This window comes from Notolepis coatsorum (genome assembly GCF_963971535.1).
Source record: "Notolepis coatsorum genome assembly, chromosome: 2".
Taxonomy (NCBI): Eukaryota; Metazoa; Chordata; class Actinopteri; order Aulopiformes; family Paralepididae; genus Notolepis; species Notolepis coatsorum.
In genome coordinates this window covers 100267359-100292207 of record NC_140166.1, presented here as the reverse complement: position 1 = coordinate 100292207, position 24849 = coordinate 100267359, and the positions used below count along the sequence as shown (strand labels likewise).

Below are 24849 nucleotides of genomic sequence, written 5' to 3'. Positions count from 1 at the left end.
CACAGTTGTCCATATTTTCTTTGAGTCGTCTTGGCCTCATGGAGGCACCGTACCATTCTGGTGGTCCCGTTATATTTCATACTGGCTCCGTGTCTTGCTTTGCCTATTGGACTATGCTCGTGCCTATTGCGCATGTTGAAAAAAACGTTCATGCACCTAGCCACGCCCACTTCCGGTAGTATATAACCCGGTGTATTGGCCATGCTCACGCAAAAAGGCTGTTCACAAGCACCTGCAGCGCTGAGACTACGAGTTATTGTTGCTACTAGTTAGAGATGGATATTTCACCACCCAAAACGTCCTTTTCAGGACTCCCCCAGTGCATTCAGCACTTGTTGTCCGCCTCTCATCGTGGAGATCGCTGGAGCCCGGGGACAGCTCATGGCGGTCGGTGGAGGGCTCGAGCCGCCCCGCAGTCATGGTGAGGCCTTCTCGCGGGAGACGGACCCCCGGCCCCCAGCGCGCCGAGCAATCAGGAGGTGTGAGTGGCAGGCAGTCTGGAATATAATCCTCCGCTTGGCACGCCAGGGCTAAACACCCTGGCCCCGCGGAGAGAGCCACTGTGCAGATGGAGGACCCCGAATCCCCCCCCCCCCCGTTCTGTGCGCCAGGGCTAATCACCCCGGCCCCGCGGGATGTATACTTGGAGGAGGTCAGACGGCTGTCAAGGCTGTTGCTCGTCTTCCCCAGTATTATAGCCGCAGCCAATGGGGTCCCACTCCCTGTGCCCCCGCCGATGCCTGTACCCCGATGGCATGGTGGGGGATGTGCCCGGGTTTCCCCCCAATCGACCCATATGTCGCTAAAGGACAGGTGGCGTCGAGTGTCAAGGGCCTGACCAAGGCCTATCTGCCCTTTACACAGGTGGAAGGCCAGGTCAGAGGACTTAGGTCTGGCGTACCGCACTTAGACAAGCTGCTCGCCTCGATCCTTTGCCCGGAAATTATGTGGCACCCCGACCAGAAGCTGATGCCGAGGTGATTCGGCTCGGAAGGTGGCGGTGTGGGCTGATAAAGCCTACACCGCCGCCGTACAGAACCCGGCAGCGACGACTAACATCACTATTCAGCCACCCTCTTGTAAAACATTTTCTGCTGGGCGCACGGCGTCTCAAGCATGTTAAACGTACTTTGTACCCACTTTTGGCTGCCCCTTTTGAACCTCTCGAGCATGCGCCATTGAATGAGCTGTCTTTCAAGGCGGCATTTCTCCTGGCCATCACCTCCGCTAAACGCGTGGGTGAGTTTTGCGCTCTTTCTGTTCGGGCCCAATCCAGCCTTTGTGCCAAAAAATATCCGGAGCTTTTATCACTCCAGGGATATTGTGCTAAAGGCTTTCCACCCTCCCCCCCACGCAGGTGAGGTGGAAAAGAGCCTTCACCTATTGTGTCCCATTCGTGCGCTTGCAATATATCTTAAGCGCACACAGGACCTCAGGGCTACCAGTCAACTATTTGTCACATAACAAACTATCATTACACATGGGCAAAACAGAGTCCATTCTCTTCGGCTCAAATAACAAACTCAGCAAGACCGACGGCTTCTCAGTTACAGTGGGTGACAATATTGTCACAAGGAAAGAAGATATTACCTACCTGGGTTCCATCCTAGAGGCAAATCTTTCCTGTGACAAAATGGCATCCAATGTAATAAAAAAAGTCAACCAACGAACACGATTCTTGTACCGGATCTCCTCACTGGTAAACAAGAATACCCTGAAGACTCTAGCAGGAGCACTCATTCAAGGGTACTACGACTATGCTTGCACCTCATGGTACCAAAGCACCTCAAAGGCGCTAAAAACAAAATTACAAACATCTCAAAACAAACTGGTCAGACTACTGCTTGACCTTACTCCTAGAACCCACCTCACCCCTGCCCACTTTGACAACCTAGGATGGCTCAGAGTAGACGACAGAGTACAGCAACTTGCAATGGGCCTGGTCTACAAGATACACTACACGACCAAGGTACCCATGTACATGACAAAATACTTCCCAAAGGTCAGTGAATACCACGATCACAACACCAGAGGGAGCGCCACAAATCATGTTAAACCCAGATTCGGCTCAAACAAGGGACTAAACACGTTTCGCAATTATGCCACATCAATGTGGAATGCCCTACCCAAAGCTGTAAAGGAATGTGAATCACTACCCACTTTCAAAAACACTCTCAAAAAACACCTAAGGGAGACTGCAACTCGAAACTGGCCCCTGTAAATGTCCGAACACAACCCCCTCCAATGTACAGTAAATTACCAAGTATGGTCTTGTCAATAATCCAATGTACAGTGTTGTTTGTACAGTTGTACAGTGTCCCCCACCCACCCCTCCTACCCAACCCCCCCCCCCCCCCCCCACCCACCCACCCAACCACCTCCAATGTACAGTCCCCCCCCACCCCCACCTACCCAATCCAATGTACAGTTTCTACGCCTAATGTATATACTCTTTTCTTTCTGGACTCTTTTTGTATCACAAACAGTACTGTAATTGCAAATCTGGTATGTCATAAATGTATAGATGTAGCAGTACTGTCTATCTGTATGTCATGTACGTCATATATGTTACGATGAATTGAAAATGGGGGACCCTGATGTAAACAAGACGAAAGTCTTTCTCTGGTCTGCATCCCCTTAACAATTGTATGTATTGAGCTGTACTGTACTGTACCCATTCTGCAATCTGTTAATAAAGTTTTCATTCATTCATTCATTCATTCATTCATTCATTCATTCATTCATTCATTCATTCATTCATTCATCATTCATTCATTCATTCATGGCCCTAACAAGGGTAAGGCACTGTCAAAACAACGCCTGTCACATTGGTTGTGCGAGGGCATTGCCCTCTGTTATACCTTGGCTGGACAGGTTCCCCCCGCGGGCATCAGATTGCATTCCACCCATGGTGTGGCGGCCTCTGCTGCCTTGCTTAGAGGGGTCTCGTGGAGGACATCTGCGCTGCGGCTTCGTGGTCCTCCCCGGGTCCTTTCGTCAGGTTCTATCTCATGGACATGACTGAGAGCTCTGTCTCTCATGCAGTCCTTAGTGCTGGGACCTCTTCTGCATCCCGCCGCTAGTGTGTTAGCAGGGATGTGTGGTGATGTAGAGCAGGGGTTCCCAAAGTGGGGGTCGCCAGATGATTAAACAAAAAACTAATTTTTTTTTAATTTAAAAAAAATTTAATTAAAAAAAAAAGGCCACTGAACTTAGAAGCAGGCCAGGCCAGTATTTCTAGTTGCAGCAGCGCAATAGTTAGATAACCTAGGTGGGGAACAACCAGGAGATCACTGCAACTCACACAAGTTGGAGAACTATCTCTCTCTCTCTCTCTCTCTCTCTCTCTCTTGCTCTCACACACACACAAAGGGAGCCGCATGTGATTGGTGGAGGCGGGACCCTTACAAGAAACTGTTGTTGCTAATCATTGACACATGCTAGCCTGTAATAATCCCCCCCAGAAAAATCTACTTTGCATTTGATATATTGCAACTATATGCCATCACACACACTGGCATTTAAAGGGTTAGAATTATAAAATGAATATGTGGTGTTATGATCAGGGCTGAAGTTGAATAAAAGATTGTATTTTTTTCAATCTGAGATTACAAAAAAACTGAAAATCCATCAAAATCAGTGTTGTTGCTAATCATACATAATTATGCTTTGGGGGTCGCGGCCTGAAAAGTTTGGGAACCCCTGATGTAGAGGGTGGGCTTATTACGCACAGTCTACTCACATGCGTTCTATGGAAGCTGCTGCCTATTACGCATAGTGTCGGAGTTCTATCCTCCCGCTCCTTGTTAGGACGAGTGTGGGGCTAGGACCCTCCCCGCTTTGGTGGTCGTGAGGGGACCTCATATTTATCAGGGCTACGCGCCTTGCTTTTCCGCTCATTAGTCCAATAGGCAAAGCAAGACGCGGAGCCAGTATGAAATACAACGAAGGTTATTGCTTTTCGGCCCTGTTTTCACGTGAAATTCAGACTCGGAAGGGTGAGCATGGCCACTACACCAGGTTATACTACCGGAAGTGGGTGTGGCTAGGTAGATGCAGAGCCTTCTAAAAAGAAGGCATCATTATATAAGGCTCTGGGTAGATGTAAGGTGCATGAAAGGTTTTTTCAACGTGCGCAATAGGCACGAGCATAGTCCAATGAATGTACAGTTTCCTTCCCCTCGTATGTATATATTTTCTGTTAGGATAACAGTACTGTATATTTGCATATCTTGTATGTCACAAATGTAACAGTACTGTATATCTCATGTATGTCAGAAATGTCAAGATATACATCTGTATGTTGCGTATGTCATTAATGTCATTATGAATTGAACTGATGTAAACGAGACGAAAGTCTTTCTCTGGTCTGCATCCCCTTAACAATTGTGTGTATTGAGCCGTACTGTATTGTACCCATTCTGCAATCTGTTAATAAAGTTTTCAATCAATCAATCAATAGGCGAAGCAAGGCGCTTTGTCAGTAATCCTATAACTAGGGAATGCATGAATGATTGATTGATTGAAAACTTTATTAACAGATTGCAGAATGGGTACAGTACAGCTCAAAACATACAATTGTTAAGGGGATGCAGAACAGAGAAAGACTTTCGTCTTGTTTACATCAGGGTCCCCCATTTTCAATTCATCATAACATATATGACATACATGACATACAGATAGACAGTACTACATCTATACATTTATGACATACCAGATTTGCAAATACAGTACTGTTTGTGATACGAAAAGAGTCCAGAAAAGAGAGTATATACATTTGACGTAGAAACTGTACATTGGAGGAGGTTGGGTAGGTGGGGTGGGGTTGGGGACTGTACATTGGAGGTGGTTGGGTGGGGACACTGTACAACTGTACACGCAAAACTGTACATTGGAATATTGACAAAACCATACTTGGTAATTTACTGTACATTGGAGGGGGTTGTGTTAGGACATTTACAGGGGCCAGTTTCGAATTGCAGTCTCCCATAGGTGTTCTTTGAGAGTGTTTTTGAAAGTGGGTGATTCACATTCCTTTACTTTGGGTAGGGCGTTCCACATTGATGTGGCATAATTGCTAAACGTGTTTAGTCCCTTGTTTGAGCCGAATCTGGGTTTAACATGATTTGTGGAGCTCCCTCTGGTGTTGTGATCGTGGTATTCACTGACCTTTGGGGAGTATTTTGACATGTACATGGTTGGTCGTGTAGTGTATCTTGTAGACCAGGGCAGGCCCATTGCAAGTTGCTATGGGATAACCTTCGTTTTCATTCATGAATGTGGCTGGTTCTCATGCTTGCAGTTGCAGAGGACGGTGCGCGTTGTAGTGATTGTAATGGTACATAATTCACCCACAGAACTATTGTTAGGAACATTAGTTCCGCCCGAACATTCTGGAACATTTGTGATGATGTCATGACCAAGTCGACTGCAAGCAACGTAGCAGCAGCATGTTGTATTTCTGTGCTTAATAAATGCTATTAGCTCTGCCTCGAGCCACCGTCTCACATTTAACAATGTTTATAATTATTTATACATTAGTATCTTACGTATTCGAATTATTATTATTATTATTTATTTTTTTACAAACTTTTACCGTCTCTGCATTGATTGGAACTAGCGCTGTTCTCTTCCCGTCGCGGTCTTTACGCGTCACTGCACCTGAATGACTTCAACCAGAGCCGTATCTTCAACCAGGCCAGCTAGCTAACGTTAACATAAAAATGTCAGAAAAGGGAGAAGTCGATTTAACTGGTGCCAAGCAGAACACGGGGGTATGGCTGGTGAAGGTTAGTATTAGTATGTGTGTGTGTTTGAACAGGCACCGTTTAGCCAAGTTGTAGCTGAAGGCAACAACAACAAGACCGTTAGCTAATAGCTCACCAGCTTAGCGTCTGGTCACTCAACGATAGTTAAAAGATCATGTTAAATGGCTTATTTAAGCATTCGATATATATACACCTAACTAGCGAATTAAAAAAGGAATAAACTTAAATGAAAAATGTGATCGTGACAGAATGAGATCAGAAGCACAACTTAATTGAGCTTAGCGATACATTACATATCGAATTGATCAGATTCAAATGTATATTGTCATTATACAGCACACGTACAGTACAGTGAAAATACGTTTGGCATCCAACCAAAGTGCAAATGTAACAATAAAGTGCAACAGTGTTATAGTATTATGTACAGCGATACAGGCATGTAGACACGTAGTACGAGTACCAATAGTACTAACTAGGCTGTACTAGGCTATATCAATATATATATCAATTATAATGCTGAGCCCCATAAGTGTCTTTGGAAACGTTTTGCATTTGGACAGACTGATATGCGTAGATAATATGGACACACACCTTGCTTATTTAAAAAAAAAATCAGATACTGCTGCACGTCATCATTGCTTAACTGCTTCTACACTTCCTAATTATTGTTATTCCTTTCTACATTGTTAGTTAGAGAGGCATTCATATTAAGGGTGATTATGAAAACGGCTGTTCCATTCCATCAAGTGTTTGTATTTCATTATCCAGGTGCCCAAATACCTGTCCCAGCAATGGGCAAAGGCATCAGGCAGAGGCGACGTCGGGAAGCTGAGAATCAGCAAGTATGTGAAGGGGATCATTTGAGAGTCTGCCACACAGCAGAAGCGGGTCTACTCTGCTGACCTTAGCTATCGCTCAGTCGTGGACTAACATTACCAACACAGAATACACATTCACTATTACACCCACACTTCTAGAGACATGCATGTGTTTAGGAGCGTCTTGGTAGTGTAGAAGTCTAAGCACTGGAGCGTCTGGGTAGTGTAGAGGTCTAAGCACTGGAGCATCTGGGTAGTGTAGAGGTCTAAGCACTGGAGCGTCTGGGTAGTGTAGAGGTCTAAGCACTCGCCTACCACCACAGAGACCCAGACCAACAGTAGGATAGTCTACACCCTTCCCAGACCAACAGTGGGGTAGTCTACACCCTCCCCAGACCGACAGTAGAATAGTCTACGCCCTCCCCAGACCAACAGTAGGGTAGTCCTCCCCAGACTGACAGTAGGGTGGTCTACACCCTCCCCAGACCGACAGTGGGGTAGTCTACACCCTCCCCAGACCGACAGTAGAATAGTCTACGCCCTCCCCAGACCAACAGTAGGGTAGTCCTCCCCAGACTGACAGTAGGGTGGTCTACACCCTCCCCAGACCGACGGTAGTCTACACCCTCCCTAGACCAACAGTAGGGTAGTCCTCCCCAGACTGACAGTAGGGTGGTCTACACCCTCCCCAGACCGACGGTAGTCTACTCCCTCCCCAGATATCTAAAAGGATTATATGCAGGTATGTACAGCATTATTGTACTTTATTATTATTGTTATATGCAGGTGTATAAGTAGGTATATAGAAGGATTATATGCAGGTATATTCAGACATAAGGATAAGGATATATATGTGTGGTAAATATAACTAGTTGCTAATCATGTGTATCCCTGTTCTTTCAGGAACCAAGGAAAAGCTGAGGTAAATGTGAAATTACTTGAATGTAGATGCATGTTATCTTATGTATGTATTATGTAATGCATGATATCAATGAATGTGTAATTGGGGTTCGTGTGTGCAGCAAGTCCCTCCGTGGAGTCCTGCTTGCAGCCTTCATTGCATGTCCTTCCTGTCTTAAAGGCATAGTTATATTTCTTATCAATGATGTCGTTGATCAGTATAGTCCTTTCTCAGCACAGTCCATACTGTTCCTCATACTAGCTCCGGATAGTTAGATTAGATGATATAAATATATTGTCATCATAAGAGTTGTAGTATTAATATGTACAGTGATACAGGTATTAAGACACTGGTAGTAAATCATACTGGCCAGCAGCGTAACTAATAGTAGGTAAGGGATATGTATAGATATAGAAATAAAAAAAATCTAACCCTAACTAACCTTACTGTCATGCACTTGTCCTAATAAACTAACCTACACTGTAGCACTCAACACTTTGATCAACATTGTTACTCAGCTGATAGAGTTGTGCCCTTCCTGATGACTTGTCGTACAGAACTTGTAAGTCGCTTTGGATAAAAGCGTCAGCTAAATGACTAAATGTAGTGTAAATATAGTATCTACAGATATGTAAAAAAGATTATATGCAGTTATCTACAGATATATGTGGATATATATACAGTATATATACACAGTAAGAATAAATATATATATGGTATATACAGCATTATTATTCATGCTATCATACAGAATTATATGGGTTATATGCAGGTGTATACGTAGGTATATAGAAGGATTATATGCAGGTATATTCAGACAGATGGATATATATATATACCTATATATAGCCTATATGGGGTAAATATATGAATGTATAATACAGTATATACAGCACTATTGTATATGCTATCATTAGGGCTGTCTTAAATACTTCGAAGCTTTGTTCGATGGGCATGGGATTCGAATATGAAAATAAAATTCGATTATATAAAAAAATAATATATGATTTTTTTTTATTTTTTTTTAGCAAATTCAACTCTGCCTCTCTTTGTTAATTACAACAAGCAATGCTGTTTGTTATTTAAGATGAGGTCGGACTCGGCACTGACAGATTTGTGTTCATTGTGCTGCTTTTATGCCTCAAATGACGGCTTACAATATTTCATGGAAGCAAAGTGTTTAGTTTGTCTAAGATTTAAAAAGGTTTAAACTTTACAGCACTGACAAAGTTGAACAAAGTGCTGTACAAGTCCCACAATATATATATTTATAATTTCTTTTTACATTTTTTTTTTATTTCGAAGCTTTGAATTAAAATCGAATCTCGGCCTTGAAGCTTCGAATTCCAAAAAAAAAATCGAAGGTCAGCCCTAGCTATCATACAGAGTTATATGGGTAGCCACAAACCAGTGCAAAGGCAATGGGGTCAAGCTCGTACAAGCTGACTTTGCACCGTGGAGTAAATCTCAGCGTGTCCCCATTGACTTTGCATTGGCTTGTGTTTGTGGCTAACTAGCCAGAGCTAGCATGAGGGTCAGCGTGGGATTCCCTGTATTCATCAAAATGTCTATTCAACATCATTTGACATTTTACATTTAGTCATTTTTAGACAGTTCTGACACGGCTAATTGAATGACATCACATACAGTTTCACAGAGGTTAATGACAATGAGATTAGGATTCAGTAAATTTGAATACATTTGTATGTATTGTATGCATTAATGTAAATACATTTGTAAATTTGAATACAGTGGATCAGGTGGTAGAGTGGTCGTCTGGTAATCAGAAGGTTCCCGGTTTGATTCCGGCTCCTCCCTGCAGCGTGTCGAAGTGTCCTTGAGCAAGACACTTAACCCCTAACAGCTCCCGATGAGCAGTTTGGCACCTTGCACGGTCGCCTCTGCTGTCGGTGTGTGAATGTGCGAGTGAATGTGAGGCATCGGTTGTAAAGCGCTTTAGATAAAAATCTGTTTTTGAATAACGCTGCCTTTCCACAGGTGTCTTTCACTTTGAACGAAGACCTGACTTTGATCGAAGGCATGGGCGGTGCCAAGACGGTCCACGCGCCCCGCGACCACCCGTTCAGCATGCAGACGGTGGGCGGCCAGATGCTGGCGGTCTTCACTGAGACGGCCTCAGGTGAGCCGCCATACCGACCTGTCGAAAATAAAACAAAATTACTAGACGGATGGATGGGATACAAGAACAAAACACCTGTCTTGAGCGCCTCTGCTCTCTGAACCTGAAGAGCCGTTAACCACATTAATCCATGTGTGATCTCTGTTTCTAGAACAGCCGCGGGGTAAGTTCCACGTGTGGCCAAAGTTCCGCTACTGTGCAGCTTGCCGTTTTCCCTCACGCACACAACTGGGTTCACGCTCACAGACGTCCTCTCTCTCCTCTTCCCTGTGTGTCTGATTTCCCCATTTTCCCTTGAAGTGTGGTGTTGTCTGAGACCTTTAATGAGATTATTCATAACAAACACGCCTGCGTGCAGTAGAGACATTTTTCTATTTAACCAGGCATTGTCATTTAAGACCAAATTCTTAATTACAATGACGGCCTGGCCCGGCCGTAATGAGGAAAGGGGACAAAAAGATCAAATAAAATAGAAAAGAGACAGACAATTATGTGATACATACATCACAGAGGTAAGGTAAATCATTTTAAACACACCAATCAAACAACCTAACAAAATGACAAGGTATATAATACATGAAGCAGAAAAGACAAATTACAGTGAAAAGGCTGGGTGACAGTTGCAGGTGTGTGTAAACAACTCTGATAAGAGTCGTTAAAAGTAGTGAGGGGGATCAATTTGTCCATTTTCAAAGTCTTTTGCATCTCGTTCCAACTGCTGGGAGCAGCAAATTGGAAGGAGGATTGACCAAAGGAAGTGTTAACACAGGAACATCTAGTGAGAGATATGTACACATCAAGGGAACGGGGAAGATAATTTTGCTTCTAATACATAAACATCTTTCTTAATCAATCCCACCTGTCCTGCTGTTCTGTCTATACACCTACACTGCGTACATCTCTCCGTGTCTCCAGCACACACCAAATTACCCATCGGACGTCCATCCGCGTCCCATTTCTTCCCCGGGCCGCACGGGTGCAGATTATTTCTTATTGATTATTAGGAGGAATCTGGGTCACATTCGCCGGTGATCCGCTCGGCAGGGTTGGATCATCGAGGGCCTGTGGTTTAAAACCTCTTGTGATTTGGAGCTCCTTAGACCCGTCAATCAACACCGATCTGTGTGGATGTGTGGAGTGGTTCCTGCATGGTCTGGGGGTCGTATGAATGCACCAACCTTTTAATTTACCAGATCTGTGATCCAGGTCTTTTATTTGAGGTTTCTTTTGGGTGGCGCTAGTGAGCTCGTGTCGTCTCTTGTGTTTCACCTCAGGTGGATACGTGGTGTGTGTGTGTGCAGGGTGTCTTCTGTGCTCGCTTGTGTGTGAGCGCATGCTTTGCTTGCTCATGGGCACAGTGCACGCATGTGCGCCATAAAGCGTGCTGTGGGTTTCCATACACGGAAAGCTCCGTGCTGCGTCGTCTTGGAGTCGTCTCGGCGGGTGGGGGGGGGGGGGGGGGGACTAAACCCTCGATATGGTTCTTATTGACCCGCCCCCTTCGTTCCTCCACACCCCCTCTTCTGTCATTTCACCTTCCTTCCCTCCCTTCCTGTAGGCCAATCAGAAGAGAGATCTGATGGCACCAGCTCAGGTTCGGGGACGGGGTTTGGTCCAGGTGAGTCCACCGTCTCTATCCCCAGTGAGAGGAACAGAGCTGTGGGTCGTAGGGACAGGCTTTTTTCTTTCTTTTTTTCTTTTACCTTTTTGGTACCAACACTGTATCAACAGACCTTATTATAGGTAACGGTCTTGGCGCTGAAGCACTGGTTACTTTAGGTGGCAAGTGAACCCCCTGGAGTTTCCACAACAGGCTTCTTTTCCATCTGAGGAATTCTGTGGATGGCCCACATGGCGCCGCAGTACTTTGAGCTGCCTCCAGGGGTCGCTATAGGCCTGTGGTCAGACGGGGAGCTTGTTGGCTGATGGATGGGAGGGCTGGTGTCTGCCTGGAGGACCAGACTAACTGTGGTGTTGGTGTGTTCCTCTGTAGACCTGAAACAATAATATTTGAAATATTACGAATAAAAAAAATTAATAAAAAAAATAATAGTGTAGCTGAAGAGTCTCTCAAAACTAGAAACTCAACACTGACACATAAATGTCTGTGAAGTGTGAATGTAAGCATATGTTCTGGCTCAGAATCATTAACTGCTATAAAATTTAAGAAATAATAATATAAAGTCAATCTTCCAGTCTTTGCTCGTCTCTGCAACAGGGACGATGAGGAAACATGTATTTTAATCAGTCAGAACCAACTGTCTGCCACCCTGCTGCACATTCAACAGGGAAGCCATAGTCTTTCAGAGTCCACATGTATCGGTTTATTTGGACTACAAGCTGTGTTGCACAAATTCTGTTTTAGGGTGAATTCTTTACATTTTATTTTACAGATTGCCAGGTGTGACGGGTGAAAGTGCTTGCTCCTTCCCACACACACACACACACACACACACACACACACACACACACACACACACACACACACACACACACACACACACACTACTATGACATATGTATGATGCAGAACCTGGGGAGGTTGGGAGCACATCTGGAGTGTTGATTAAAGTGTCCTCTCTTCTTCAGATAAGATCGCTCTGGAGGGAGTGGTCGTGCAGAGAGCAGAATGCAGACCTGCCGTCAACGAGAGCTACATGAAGCTGAAGAGGTGAGTACACCTTGTAACATCTGACACACCTGATTATGCTTCTTATTTCCATGTCAAACCTTTATTGATACTCGAAAGGCAACTGAAGTTTCCCTCATTTACAGTTAGGTTGAGGTTACATACAGAGATACGCGTGTAACGACCACAGGTGCCTAGACTCACTAGCTCTTGGACCCTTTAGTTGACTGGTTAGCGCTGTTGCCTGTATTCAAAGAAAAATTACATTTAATCTGTTCACACACTATTCTTTTCATAATTCTACTTAAAACCGCTAATAAACCTATAGGACGACTATTTGATCCAGAGAATGGTAATTTCCCATTTTTAGGTAGTGGCATTATTTGAGCAGTTTTCCATTTTTGTGGACATACATTTTCACTGAGACTCTGGTTTATAATATGGCAGATAACGGGGGCAATTAAATCAGCAACCAGTTTAAGGAGTTTCCCGTCAATGCCGTCGACACCTGTTCCTCTTGTGACAGGATGCAGATTGAAGAATCCTCCAAACCTGTCAGGTTGTCTCAGCAGTTGGAAAAGGCCGTCACCAACAACTACAAACCTGTGGCCAACCATGCTTACAATGTATGTACAAAACAACCCTGTTATACACACATTCAGGACAACCCTATTATATACACTCAGGACAACCCTATTATGCACACATTCAGGACAACCCTATTATATACACTCAGGACAACCCTATTATATACACTCAGGACAACCCTATGATACATACTCCGGACAACCCTATTATATACACTCAGGACAACCCTATTATATACACTCAGGACAACCCTATTATATACACTCAGGACAACCCTATTATACATACTCAGGACAACCCTATTATACATACTCAGGACAACCCTATTATATACACTCAGGATAACCCTATTATACACACTCAGGACAACCCTATTATACATACTCAGGACAACCCTATAATACATACTCAGGACAACCCTATTATATCTCTAAGGCCATGTCCAGACGAAAACATCGTATCAGTCAAAGTATTTTATCGTATGCACCTTTCATCCACACGGAACTGCGTTCTGGGAGCCTGAAAACGCATTTTCTTGAACCGATGACGCGATAGCCCACCTCTACCTTAACCCGCATGTGCAAACTCAGCCAACATCACAACAACAATGGCATCGTACAGAGTAGTTGCGTTCGTGTTACAGAAGCTATTGAGCTTGATCTGGCTTTTACAGCTAAATGTACTGCCGTCGACAGCTTGACATCTCCCTTAATCCGCATGCGCAAACCCAGCCAACAAAAAATAAACATGATACATATATGTCTTATATGTCCAGATAATGTCCTGGCTAGAAGTGTTTATTAAACACCGGGAGGCTACTGTGATGAAATACACGATACTAGCTAGAGATTAGCATCACATAGCGGTAGTAGCCGCTGTTCCATAGCATACGCCTTCAGTTGATCATGACAAATCCTCTCTTACCTTGACGATTGAAAAGCCTCCATAATTTAGTAAATAGCATTCCCATGGCTGGTGTTGAGCTGTAGCCAGTTAGCTATCAACATTAGCTAACCAACTAAATACAATATACAGTGGTATCCTGAAGGTAACATTAAATACAGACAACGTTTGCTAGTCGAAAGGACTGGACACAGGGACAAGTTAAACATCAATCAATTAATTTAATACAACAGGTAGTTTGAGCTGCGCGCACCATATTATATATAGGGCTTTGACACGTTCTCTCTCCTGCCGATTAAAATCCTCCTCATCACCGATTGCCTGTAGGCTGTAGCTGCATTTTGTGCATGTGAGCTGCGGTCTCTCTCCCTCTCTCCTTTGGAAACTAGCGTTACGTTAGCTCAAAAGCACAGAACCGGACGACACAAGTTATGCTGCGAGCAAAAAACAACGATAACACTTCCGGTCAGGGGGTTTCAAAATAAAAGAGCAACGTCTAAAACAGGAAAGACATTTATTTTGTACATTTGTGGCACGCACTTATTTCTTGAGACGATTTCGTTTTTACGGAAAACTTTTTTTAAACGAAAAAGATCAAACTCGTTTTTGTCTGGACATGGCCTAAGTTAAGGTTAGGCGTAAGGTCTCTCGTAAAGGTTAAGTTCATGAACCGCCCCAGGGGTGAAATGGTGTGAAAATTACACACATTCATAACTTGTCTTGTTTCACACAACCTGCCCACCATTTTGGCTCCACAAAACAATGTGTTATCCTTATCCTATTATAAAATATAAGATTGTCCGATCATTTGGAACAAGGACAGTGTAGGACCCACAATAATGTAAACAATTTGTTTGAGTCCACGCCAGTGTAATTTCCAGACAGATTGAATGAGAACCATGTAGACTGAATCGTTAAACAACAAGCTTCTTACATGTAACGTGTACGTTATTGAGTCTACATGGTCCTCATTCCAAATTATTGGACAATTGTACTCGGTGCATTTTTAACATTCCAGTGTATTACTGCTGTGAAGCACTTTAGGCTGCAATTCTTGTATGAAAGGTGCTATACAAATAAAGGTTATTGTTGTTGTTATAATTATATAATGTTTGTGTGCCTGTTGTAGCTGGAGTATGACAGGAAGAAGAAGGAGGAGGGGAAGAGAGCGAGAGCAGACAAACAGCAGGTGTTGGACATGTTGTTCTCTGCCTTTGAGAAGCACCAGTTCTACAACATCAAAGACCTAGTGGACATCACCAAGCAGCCTGTGGTGAGTAGATTTCAGCAGCAGCTCCTAGGGACTGTGTAAACGTTATATAGTAGACTGGTAAATGGAAGCCTGCACTCTGCGATCTGCTCAGGAACGCAAGCTATTTCTACCTTTTTATGCTACATGTGTGGACATACTGTGAATTGGTGTGTAGACAGAAGCGACTTATAAGACCTCTCCGACAGCTGTAGCAACCATATTATCAACAATACAGTGATACAGTGTACAGGCGATTACAGCGACTCAGAGCATATGCAACAGGTTCTACAACTATTGGTGAATCAGGGTGCAAAACCCATCGCAGGTGGTGGTTTTCAGGGCACCATAAAGCCAGGCTGCACCTGCAGTCCAGCTTTGAACAGCAACGTGGGTAAATTACAGCAGTTATGATGCCAGGATCTTCTAAGTAAATGGTGCTGAGTCTCAACTAGGGGCTGGTCCAGAGGGGGCTGTGTCTCAACTAGGGGCTGGGTCTCAACTAGGGGCTGGTCCAGAGGGGGACTGTGTCTCAACTAGGGGCTGGTCCGGAGGGGGGCTGGGTCTCAACTAGGGGCTGGTCCAGAGGGGGACTGTGTCTCAACTAGGGGCTGGTCCGGAGGGGGGCTGGGTCTCAACTAGGGGCTGGTCCAGAGGGGGACTGTGTCTCAACTAGGGGCTGGTCCGGAGGGGGGCTGGGTCTCAACTAGGGGCTGGTCCAGAGGGGGACTGGGTCTCAACTAGGGGCTGGGTCTCAACTAGGGGCTGTGTCTCAACTAGGGGCTGAGTCTCAACTAGGGGCTGGTCCAGAGGGGGGCTGTGTCTCAACTAGGGGCTGGGTCTCAACTAGGGGCTGAGTCAACTAGGGGCTGGGTCTCAACTAGGGGCTGGTCCAGCGGGGGGCTAAGTCTCAACTAGGGGCTGGTCCAGAGGGGGGCTGAGTCTCAACTAGGGGCTGGTCCAGAGGGGGGCTGAGTCTCAACTAGGGGCTGTGTCTCAACTAGGGGCTGGTCCAGAGGGGGTCTGTGTCAACTAGGGGCTGGTCTGGAGGGGGGCTGAGTCTCAACTAGGGGCTGTGTCTCAACTAGGGGCTGGTCCAGAGGGGGTCTGTGTCAACTAGGGGCTGGTCTGGAGGGGGGCTGAGTCTCAACTAGGGGCTGTGTCTCAACTAGGGGCTGGTCCAGAGGGGGGCTGTGTCAACTAGGGGCTGGTCTGGAGGGGGGCGCTGAGTCTCAACTAGGGGCTGTGTCTCAACTAGGGGCTGTGTCAACTAGGGGCTGGTCCAGAGGGGGGCTGAGTCTCAACTAGGGTCTGGGTCTCAACTAGGGGCTGGTCCAGAGGGGGACTGTGTCTCAACTAGGGGCTGGTCCGGAGGGGGGCTGGGTCTCAACTAGGGGCTGGTCCAGAGGGGGGCTGGGTCTCAACTAGGGGCTGGGTCTCAACTAGGGGCTGGGTCTCAACTAGGGGCTGGTCCGGAGGGGGGCTGGGTCTCAACTAGGGGCTGGGTCTCAACTAGGGGCTGGTCCAGAGGGGGGCTGGGTCTCAACTAGGGGCTGGTCCGGAGGGGGGCTGGGTCTCAACTAGGGGCTGAGTCTCAACTAGGGGCTGGTCCAGAGGGGGGCTGTGTCTCAACTAGGGGCTGGGTCTCAACTAGGGGCTGAGTCAACTAGGGGCTGGGTCTCAACTAGGGGCTGGTCCAGCGGGGGGCTAAGTCTCAACTAGGGGCTGGTCCAGAGGGAGGCTGTGTCTCAACTAGGGGCTGGGTCTCAACTAGGGGCTGGTCCAGAGGGGGGCTGTGTCTCAACTAGGGGCTGAGTCAACTAGGGGTTGGGTCTCAACTAGGGGCTGGTCCAGCGGGGGGCTAAGTCTCAACTAGGGGCTGGTCCAGAGGGGGGCTGAGTCTCAACTAGGGGCTGGTCTCAACTAGGGGCTGGTCCAGAGGGGGTCTGTGTCAACTAGGGGCTGGGTCTCAACTAGGGGCTGTGTCTCAACTAGGGGCTGGTCCAGAGGGGGGCTGTGTCAACTAGGGGCTGGTCTGGAGGGGGGCGCTGAGTCTCAACTAGGGGCTGTGTCTCAACTAGGGGCTGGTCCAGAGGGGGGCTGTGTCAACTAGGGGCTGGTCTGGAGGGGGCGCTGAGTCTCAACTAGGGGCTGTGTCTCAACTAGGGGCTGTGTCTCAACTAGGGGCTGGTCCAGAGGGGGGCTGAGTCTCAACTAGGGTCTGGGTCTCAACTAGGGGCTGGTCTGGAGGGGGGCTAAGTCTCAACTAGGGGCTGGTCTGGAGGGGGGCTAAGTCTCAACTAGGGGCTCGTCTGGAGGGGACTGCAATGAAAATGTAATTTCCTGCAACTTAAAAACATAATGTCAATAAAATAGCAAGTTCCAAGTAAGTTATTTATTTAAGTACAGTGTATAAGGTTGCACACTGAACACGAAAACACATGCATGCACACACACACACAGGAACAGAGGACTGAGCAATCACGTATTGTGTCTGTTTCTAAAGCTGGCCCCAAGCCTTCACTTTTTTTAACACAATGGTGGCGCTGCGCTGCCGTGTTGTCATAGTAGCGCTGCACCCCTTTACCATTGTTTAGGGAAATGGATGCAGCCCTGAACCCAGACCAGTGTTGTTAATGTCTGTTTTACATTAAGCAGAGGTCACACGCACACTTATACACACGCAGAGATGAGTGAATTAAAACGATTTTTGAATTTGTATAGCTATTTTTGAGGGATACAAATTTGAATAATCTTAATTTTTGTATAATTTGTTTTAGTTTGAGGCTTAATTTGATAAGAATATAGGACAGACATATATAAGCATTGTGCTTCAGCCTCTACCTTTTCAGTCACTGCAATATCTGGAATGATTGTGCATATTGTAATGTGAGGATTGAATAAAACTACTACTACTAATCTAATGTCTCTCACTGTCGTTTTCCTCCAGATTTACTTGAAGGAGATCTTGCGTGACATCGGCATCTACAACGTGAAGGGAACCCACAAGAACACCTGGGAGCTCCGTCCAGAGTACAGACATTACCAAGGAGGAGAGGAGAAGACTGACGAATAGGCTTCTCCTGCCAAGGCCTTCACACCGGCGTCTAGAGCCGGGCCTTGGTGGGATCTGGAAGGTTTTTAACCGTAATGCATTACATCGTCTCTGTCTCACAGGTAGGGATGCACCGATACCGGATACCGGTCCGATACCGGGCTAAAATAGAATATCGGTATCAGAGAATTTCCGCAATACTAAAATATGATACCAAGAAACGCGTCTAACATGAAGAAATCAAAACAAAGTGACTTAATTTGTTGCATTTTTTTACACGGTAACTCTAATAAAAAACATGTATTATCAATCAATCAATAGTTTTTGTCCAATGACCCCAAAATGATAGTCCCAAGTCTATACCGTTTGTTAAAAGTAACAGATCGGATCGGTACTCGGTATCGACTGATACGGTACCAAGCCCAGGTATCGGTACTGAAAAAGTTGGATGGGTGCATCCCTACTCAAAGCACACTGGATGAAATGGCAGAGAAAAGGCTTTTTGGGAGTTGATTATAATCTCTCCAGCATCTTTTGGGAGGAGGGATGAAGGTTTTACTGAGTGTTCAAGTCTTTTCACTCGTCTTTTGGTTCCATTTCAACTGTTGGCAACACAAACAGCAGTAAAGGCACTGGCATTTGAATGAAGTCAGTGCTTCCCGTCAGAAGGCCAGCGTGGATAGATCTCATAGCTTGAGGCAACAAAGGGTTTGTGATTTAGGAACCATTAGGAGTATAGCAAGCGAAAACTGTCCGCTGTGTTCTGAAACAATTACCGGTATGTGAGGCACAGTACAGTCCTGTGGCTTCTGTCTACATGATGTCCTGAACATGCAGTATAGCTCTGTCATTTAAGAGCAATGAAACGGCAGGTATTTTGTTAAATGCTGATACAGCGGGTGGTAATTAAGGACAGAAATCTAGTTGGACTAGGACAAACATTTTTTTAAAAGCCTGAATTATTCATACGTGATATCCCGACTAAAATGCCTACCTTTCTGAGATGCTCTGACATTGAAACATTTTATGTAATTTTTTTATTGAAGCCTGTAGTGTAGGCTGTGTTTGTGAAAGTTGTTTCCTCGCAATTAAACCACTGGTTTACAGCTCTGTGACTAGCTGAGGTTAGCTCAGGTTACAGAACTTAGGACCGACGCCAGCCATACATACATCAGACCAGCAACACATCATCCACACTGACATTTTAACGGCACGCCTCTTTTAGGGGGAAACACAATTTGAGGAATAAACAGGGATTAGACTGCGTTTGTTCATAAAGATGAGATAAAATATTACTTTATTGATCCCTTGGGGGAAATCTGGGCATCATAGCAGCATTATGGGGGGGTACAGGTATGGGCAGGGTAATAGTAGAAAGACATAAATGTAGGCAATAAAATGTCATCTGAATATAACTTTAGGACAAAACACACACAACTTAGGATATAAATCACACCATATAGACCATCAAGGTAAATGGAATGGACTGCATTTATATAGAGCTTTTATCCAAAAGCGCTTTACAACTTATGCCTCACATTCATCCAAACTATGTACACATTCTGATGGGTTTTATGCCAAATACAATGGTGGTTAAATAGGAAAGGTTTGTGTTTTCCCCCAAAAAAAAGTAGGCGTAGCCATGGATGTGCCTGAGGTGAGGCCTGAAAGTGGATCGTATGTATTTAAGTTTGAGCAATTTCACTTCTTCCCCAGACAGATTTTAGAATGATGTAAAATATGTAAATAAAGTACTAATCGACCACGAGAAAAAAGACACATATTGTATGTTACGTTATAGCCATGAGTAGTATATGTACGTATTTTGTTAAAAATGTACAATGTGTACAATCATATTACAAATAAGTATTACATATTCATAAGATAACTACATTATGTACCTTTTTTCCTGTGGTCCATTATTACTATATTTACGTTTTCTGATGAGACCTTGTAAGTTTATATGACAACATACCCATTCTCTTGGGTGTTTTTAATTAGTCTGAACTATCCTGGAGTCAGTTGGAGCTGCAATGTATCCGCAAACACTGTAAATAGACAAACCTGGAGTGGCAGTAGGGGTCAATGTAAAACAGATTGTTCTGAAATAAAGTTTTTTTTATAAGATTTTGCAGTGTTTTTGTTTCAAGTTACCCACACCATGCATATAAATAAAGTGTCATACAATGTTGCCATGGCAAGACATCCAACACTCCCACAAGATCATCGGATCTTAAATCACTGCTCAAATAAATGGGCCGAGCATGTTTTAACTTCTGAAGTCCTTGGGTTTATTTTCATTTTGTGTCTTACGCTTTACTTGAGGGACACAAAATGGCTGAAAAGGGGTTATTCAAACAGGTCCATTACCATTTAAGGCAATATTGAATATTTATTTCAAGCACCGTTCGATTCAATCGTTTAAGGATTCACAGGTATACAAATTTGGAATAATTTGAGGCATTAATAACTATGTAATTGGGGCTTCCGGTATGAGAGCGGAAGAGTAGCGGTGAGGCTCCTGGTCAAAAGAGCGAAAAACGGAGAAATAAGGACCCGAAAAGTAATCAAAAATCAAGATGCAAACGAGAAGGAAGGAGGAGAAAACAAATATGAAGGAAAGAGAAATGGAGAACTCACAGGAAGAGGAGAGTTCGATGGAGCAGAACCCCCGAGGCGAGACCGAGAAGGAGCAGGCGGAGGAAGGGGGAGTCTCGGCTGAGACGGACAAGGAAATGCCAGGATGGGCAGTGCTCATGCAGGCCGGGATATTGGCGACCATAAAATTGAACTTGGACACGATGCAGGCGACCATGAAACTGAACTCGGACACGATAAGAAATGATATTGGGAAGTTACGGGAGGAATTGAGGAAGGAACAGGAGGACTTCATTGGTGAAATGAATACAGAAATCAAAAGGGTGGATGAGAAGATGGCGGAACAGGACAGAAACGTAACAGAGGTACAGACTAGAACGGCGCAAATGGAGGAATGGAACACAGAGATACACGAGGTGTTAACGTGTGCGATTCAAAAACAAGAACAGATGGAGACAAAGATATCGGACATGGAGGGGAGGTCACGGAGAAATAACATCAGAATATGGGGATTGAAAGAAGGAGTCGAAGGGGAATCGGTGATCCAATATGTGGAAGAACTTATCAAGGAACAACTGAAGGAGACAGGACTGGAAAAAATGGAGATACAGAGGGCCCAGAGGGCGTTGGCTCCGAGACCGAAACCGGACAGACCTCCGAGGGCGGTCATTATTAACTTTCTGAGATTTGAGATTAAGGAATTGATACTCAGAACCGCGTGGACCAAGAAGATAGAAATCGAGGGGAAAAGACTGTCGTTTGATCAAGATTACTCGACAGCGGTGGCAATAACACGCAGGTCCTACGCGGGACTGAAGAGATGGCGGAGGACGGAGAGGGAAGGAGACAGGAGGGCCAGACGCGGAGCCTGCAGCAGAGATTGTAGGGGGCACGCAGATGGACCAGAGTGGGAGATCGAGGCCCGGGAGAGGAGGGAGGAGAGAGGAGAAGGCCGAGGTGAGAAGTGACAGACCGAAGGCGGAGACGGACGAGGAGGCCAGAGACGGAGAAGGATAGGAGAGGAGGTGGGAGGAGACTAACGGATGAGTACACGCACAAGAGATTGAAAAACTATCCAAATAGAGACAAAATATAGAAACTGAAATAACATATACATAAACACATTCCCAGGTAGAGGCAGGATATAGGAACGAACATAACGTATACATGGACACATAATACACAGGCTGACGGAGGAAATAAATGAAAATATAATTAGGTATGATAGACGGAACACAGAACATATTGAAACAAGTACATAGACACGCTGAGAGTAACACAGTTGGAAGGGATTAAGGGGATAAATGGACATCACATAGAAAATAGAGAGGAGGAAAATAAAATAAAAAGGGGTACACAGAAGACACCACACACGGGTTTGGGAGGAAAGAGGGACATTGGAACATATGAGCCACATTGAGAGGGACCTAGGAAATGGGGGTCTTTGATCAGAATGAAGGACAGAGCGCTTTTGACCAGGAGCACGACAGCAATAAAAACAGTAAGAAAGCTGGACAAATATGACGAGCGGTTGGGGGTAAAGGTTTCAAACCCCCAAGCCGTCAGGAGGAGGCCTCTCACTAGGAGAGCAATTACTCCTCACCCACCAGCAGGGGACAGGGGGGGACACAGGGACCCCCTGAACGCCTTGGGAGCACTTTATGTAAAGTTTATGTTTTTTATTTATGTTAATCATTATGTATTCGGTGAAGAGAGCGGAGGCTACAACCGGAGGGGGGAATGAATGTGACATGGGGGGGACTGACAGACGAAAGAAGAAGAAAGATGACTATGGTTAAAGGTATAAAAATTATGTCGTTAAACGTTAATGGAATGAATAATGTGATAAAGAGTGGCAAAGTGATGTTGAAATGTAAAAAAAAGTGAGATGGAAGTGATTTTTCTGCAGGAGACACATTTGGTAGCACAGGATCATGAGAAACTGAAGAGGTTCGGATATGAAAATGCATACTATAGTTCCTTTAAACGGAACCTGAGGAGAGGAGTAATCACGTTAATCAAAAACACAGTCAAATTTGAATTGATCAAGGAAGTAAGAGACAAGGAGGGAAGGTTTGTTCCGGTGAAGGGAAAAATGGAGGGTCAAATGATTACGTTAGTGAATGTTTATGCACCCCCAGAGAGTGAGGGATTTATATGAGACCATTTTTGATATGATAGTGATGGAACTAGAAGGGATATTGATATGCGCACGAGATTTTAATGTAGTACTGAATCACAACCTAGACACCACGAGTACTAGAAAAGGACGGGCACCAATCAGTAGATATATGATTATTCAGATGACGGAAATGGGAATTACAGATGTTTGGAGGGGGATGCACGCCATGGACAGGGAATACACACATTACTCACACCCGCACGTGACATATGCGAGAATAGACTACTTTTTGATGACGACGGGGGACAGTTACAGGGTACGGGAGAGCAGAATAGGAGTAGCGGACATATCGGATCACAGTGCCATATATCTGACAGTAGATCTAGAAAGGAGACGGAGGAACACGATCTGGAGACTAAATGTAGGAATATTAAATAACAAGGGGGTGGTGAGTCAGATCAAGGAGGAGATAGCCAGGTATAAGGAAGAAAATGACAACGGGGCGGTAGATCCGAACATTCTATGGGACACACTGAAGGTGGTGATAAGGGGGAAATTGATGGAGAAGACAGCAATGCTGAAGAAGGCCAGAACGGAGACATATCACAATCTGATAGGGAAGCTGAAGAAGCTAGAAGGGAGACACCAGATATCAAAAGAACAGGAAACGCTCGGAGAAATCAAAGAAGTAAAGGCCAGGATAAATAGGGAATTATTGACGGAAATAGAAAAGAAAGCGAGGTTCATGAAACAAACGTACTATGAAGGGGGACCAAAAGCGACCAGACTGTTGGCTAGGAGAATTAGGACGCAACAGAAGTTGAACACGATACACACAATAAGGGATATAAAGACTAATGAAATATTGAGAGACCCAGCTGAAATAGAGAGGACATTTAGAGAATACTATGAGAAACTATACACACAGCCAAAAGCAGCGGGAGAAGAGGAAATAGAAGCATATCTGGAGAAGCTAGAGTTACCATCGATAGGGAAAGAACAGAATGAAGAATTAAATAAAATAATTACGGAACGAGAACTGGAAGAGGCAATTAGTAGAGCTAAAAACAACAAGTCTCCGGGGAGCGACGGATTCCCATCGGAATTCTACAAGGCATTTAGAACGGAATTAGCACCCATGTTAGGGGCGGCGTTCAGACACACGATGGAAGAGGGAAAAATGCCCCCCTCGTGGAAGGAAGCCATAATCACCACGATACCGAAGGAAGGGAAGGATAGAGAATTATGTAGTAGTTTCAGACCTGTGTCCATACTCAACGTGGATTACAAGATGTATACATCGATAATATCAAAGAGATTTGAGACGTTTATGCCAGACATTATAGATGAAGATCAAACTGGATTTATTAAAGGGAGACAGACACAGGACAACGTGAGAAAGACATTACACATAGTAGAGGAGATACAAAAACAAGGTGGTAGCGCGGTACTGATTAGCCTAGATGCAGAAAAAGCATTCGACAGTGTGAGCTGGACATTTTTATATAAAACATTGATGAGGTTCGGACTGAACGGGAGGGCGATGAAGATGAGGCGCTATATCAAGAACCGACAGCGAGGGTTAAGGTGAATGGCAGCTTGACGGATAGAATCAGATTAGAGAGGGCTACCAGACAGGGATGTTGTCTCTCACCGACGCTCTTCGCCGTTTTCATAGAACCACTGGCACAACTGATCAGACAGACCGAGGACATTAAGGGAGTAAGGATAAAGGGAACGGAATATAAACTAGGCCTATTTGCGGACGACGTGATAGTATACATGAGGCAACCAGACAAGAGCTTCCCGGCACTGATGGATCTACTGAAGGAATATGGCCACTACTCGGGATACAAACTAAACGTGACAAAGACACAGACCTTAGCATGGAACTATACCCCAACGACGGAAATTAGGGAACAGTACGGGATAAGATGGGACATGGACAAGATTAAATACTTAGGGTTGAACATCACGAGAGGGGTGGAGAAACTGTTTGAGGCGAACTATACACAGATAAATCAGAACATCAAGAGACTTAGAGAGATGGACAGTAATGCCCTTGGATTTCAATTCAA

The 24849-nt window shown here is 44.9% G+C and overlaps 1 protein-coding gene across 2 annotated transcripts; it reads left to right on the top strand.

Moving 5' to 3' along the window:
* Positions 1–5636: 5636 nt before the first annotated feature.
* Positions 5637–20178, top strand: LOC311223899 (general transcription factor IIF subunit 2-like). 2 transcript variants are annotated; one of them, XM_084308660.1, is made up of 9 exons: positions 5637–5789; positions 6537–6610; positions 7490–7508; positions 9486–9627; positions 11186–11245; positions 12217–12298; positions 12783–12882; positions 14877–15020; positions 17947–20178. In XM_084308660.1, the coding sequence occupies exons 1-9, from the start codon at positions 5724–5726 to the stop codon at positions 18070–18072; spliced, it is 813 nt and encodes a 270-aa protein (XP_084164786.1). In that variant the 5' UTR covers positions 5637–5723; the 3' UTR covers positions 18073–20178. The 2 variants fall into 2 exon arrangements, with proteins under 2 accessions (XP_084164786.1, XP_084164787.1); XM_084308661.1 differs by lacking the exon at positions 11186–11245 and having other exon boundaries at positions 5638–5789.
* Positions 20179–24849: the final 4671 nt, after the last annotated feature.

What these genes read in the sequence shown, in the direction of transcription:
- LOC311223899 (XM_084308660.1), top strand. Translation starts at nt 5,724, where the DNA reads ATGTCAGAAAAGGGAGAAGTCGATTTAACTGGTGCCAAGCAGAACACG. An exon ending in CTTCACTGAGACGGCCTCAG is followed by an intron (nt 9,628 to 11,185) that starts GTGAGCCGCCAT and finishes CCCTTCCTGTAG; the next exon opens with GCCAATCAGAAGAGAGATCT. An exon ending in GGGGACGGGGTTTGGTCCAG is followed by an intron (nt 11,246 to 12,216) that starts GTGAGTCCACCG and finishes TCTCTTCTTCAG; the next exon opens with ATAAGATCGCTCTGGAGGGA.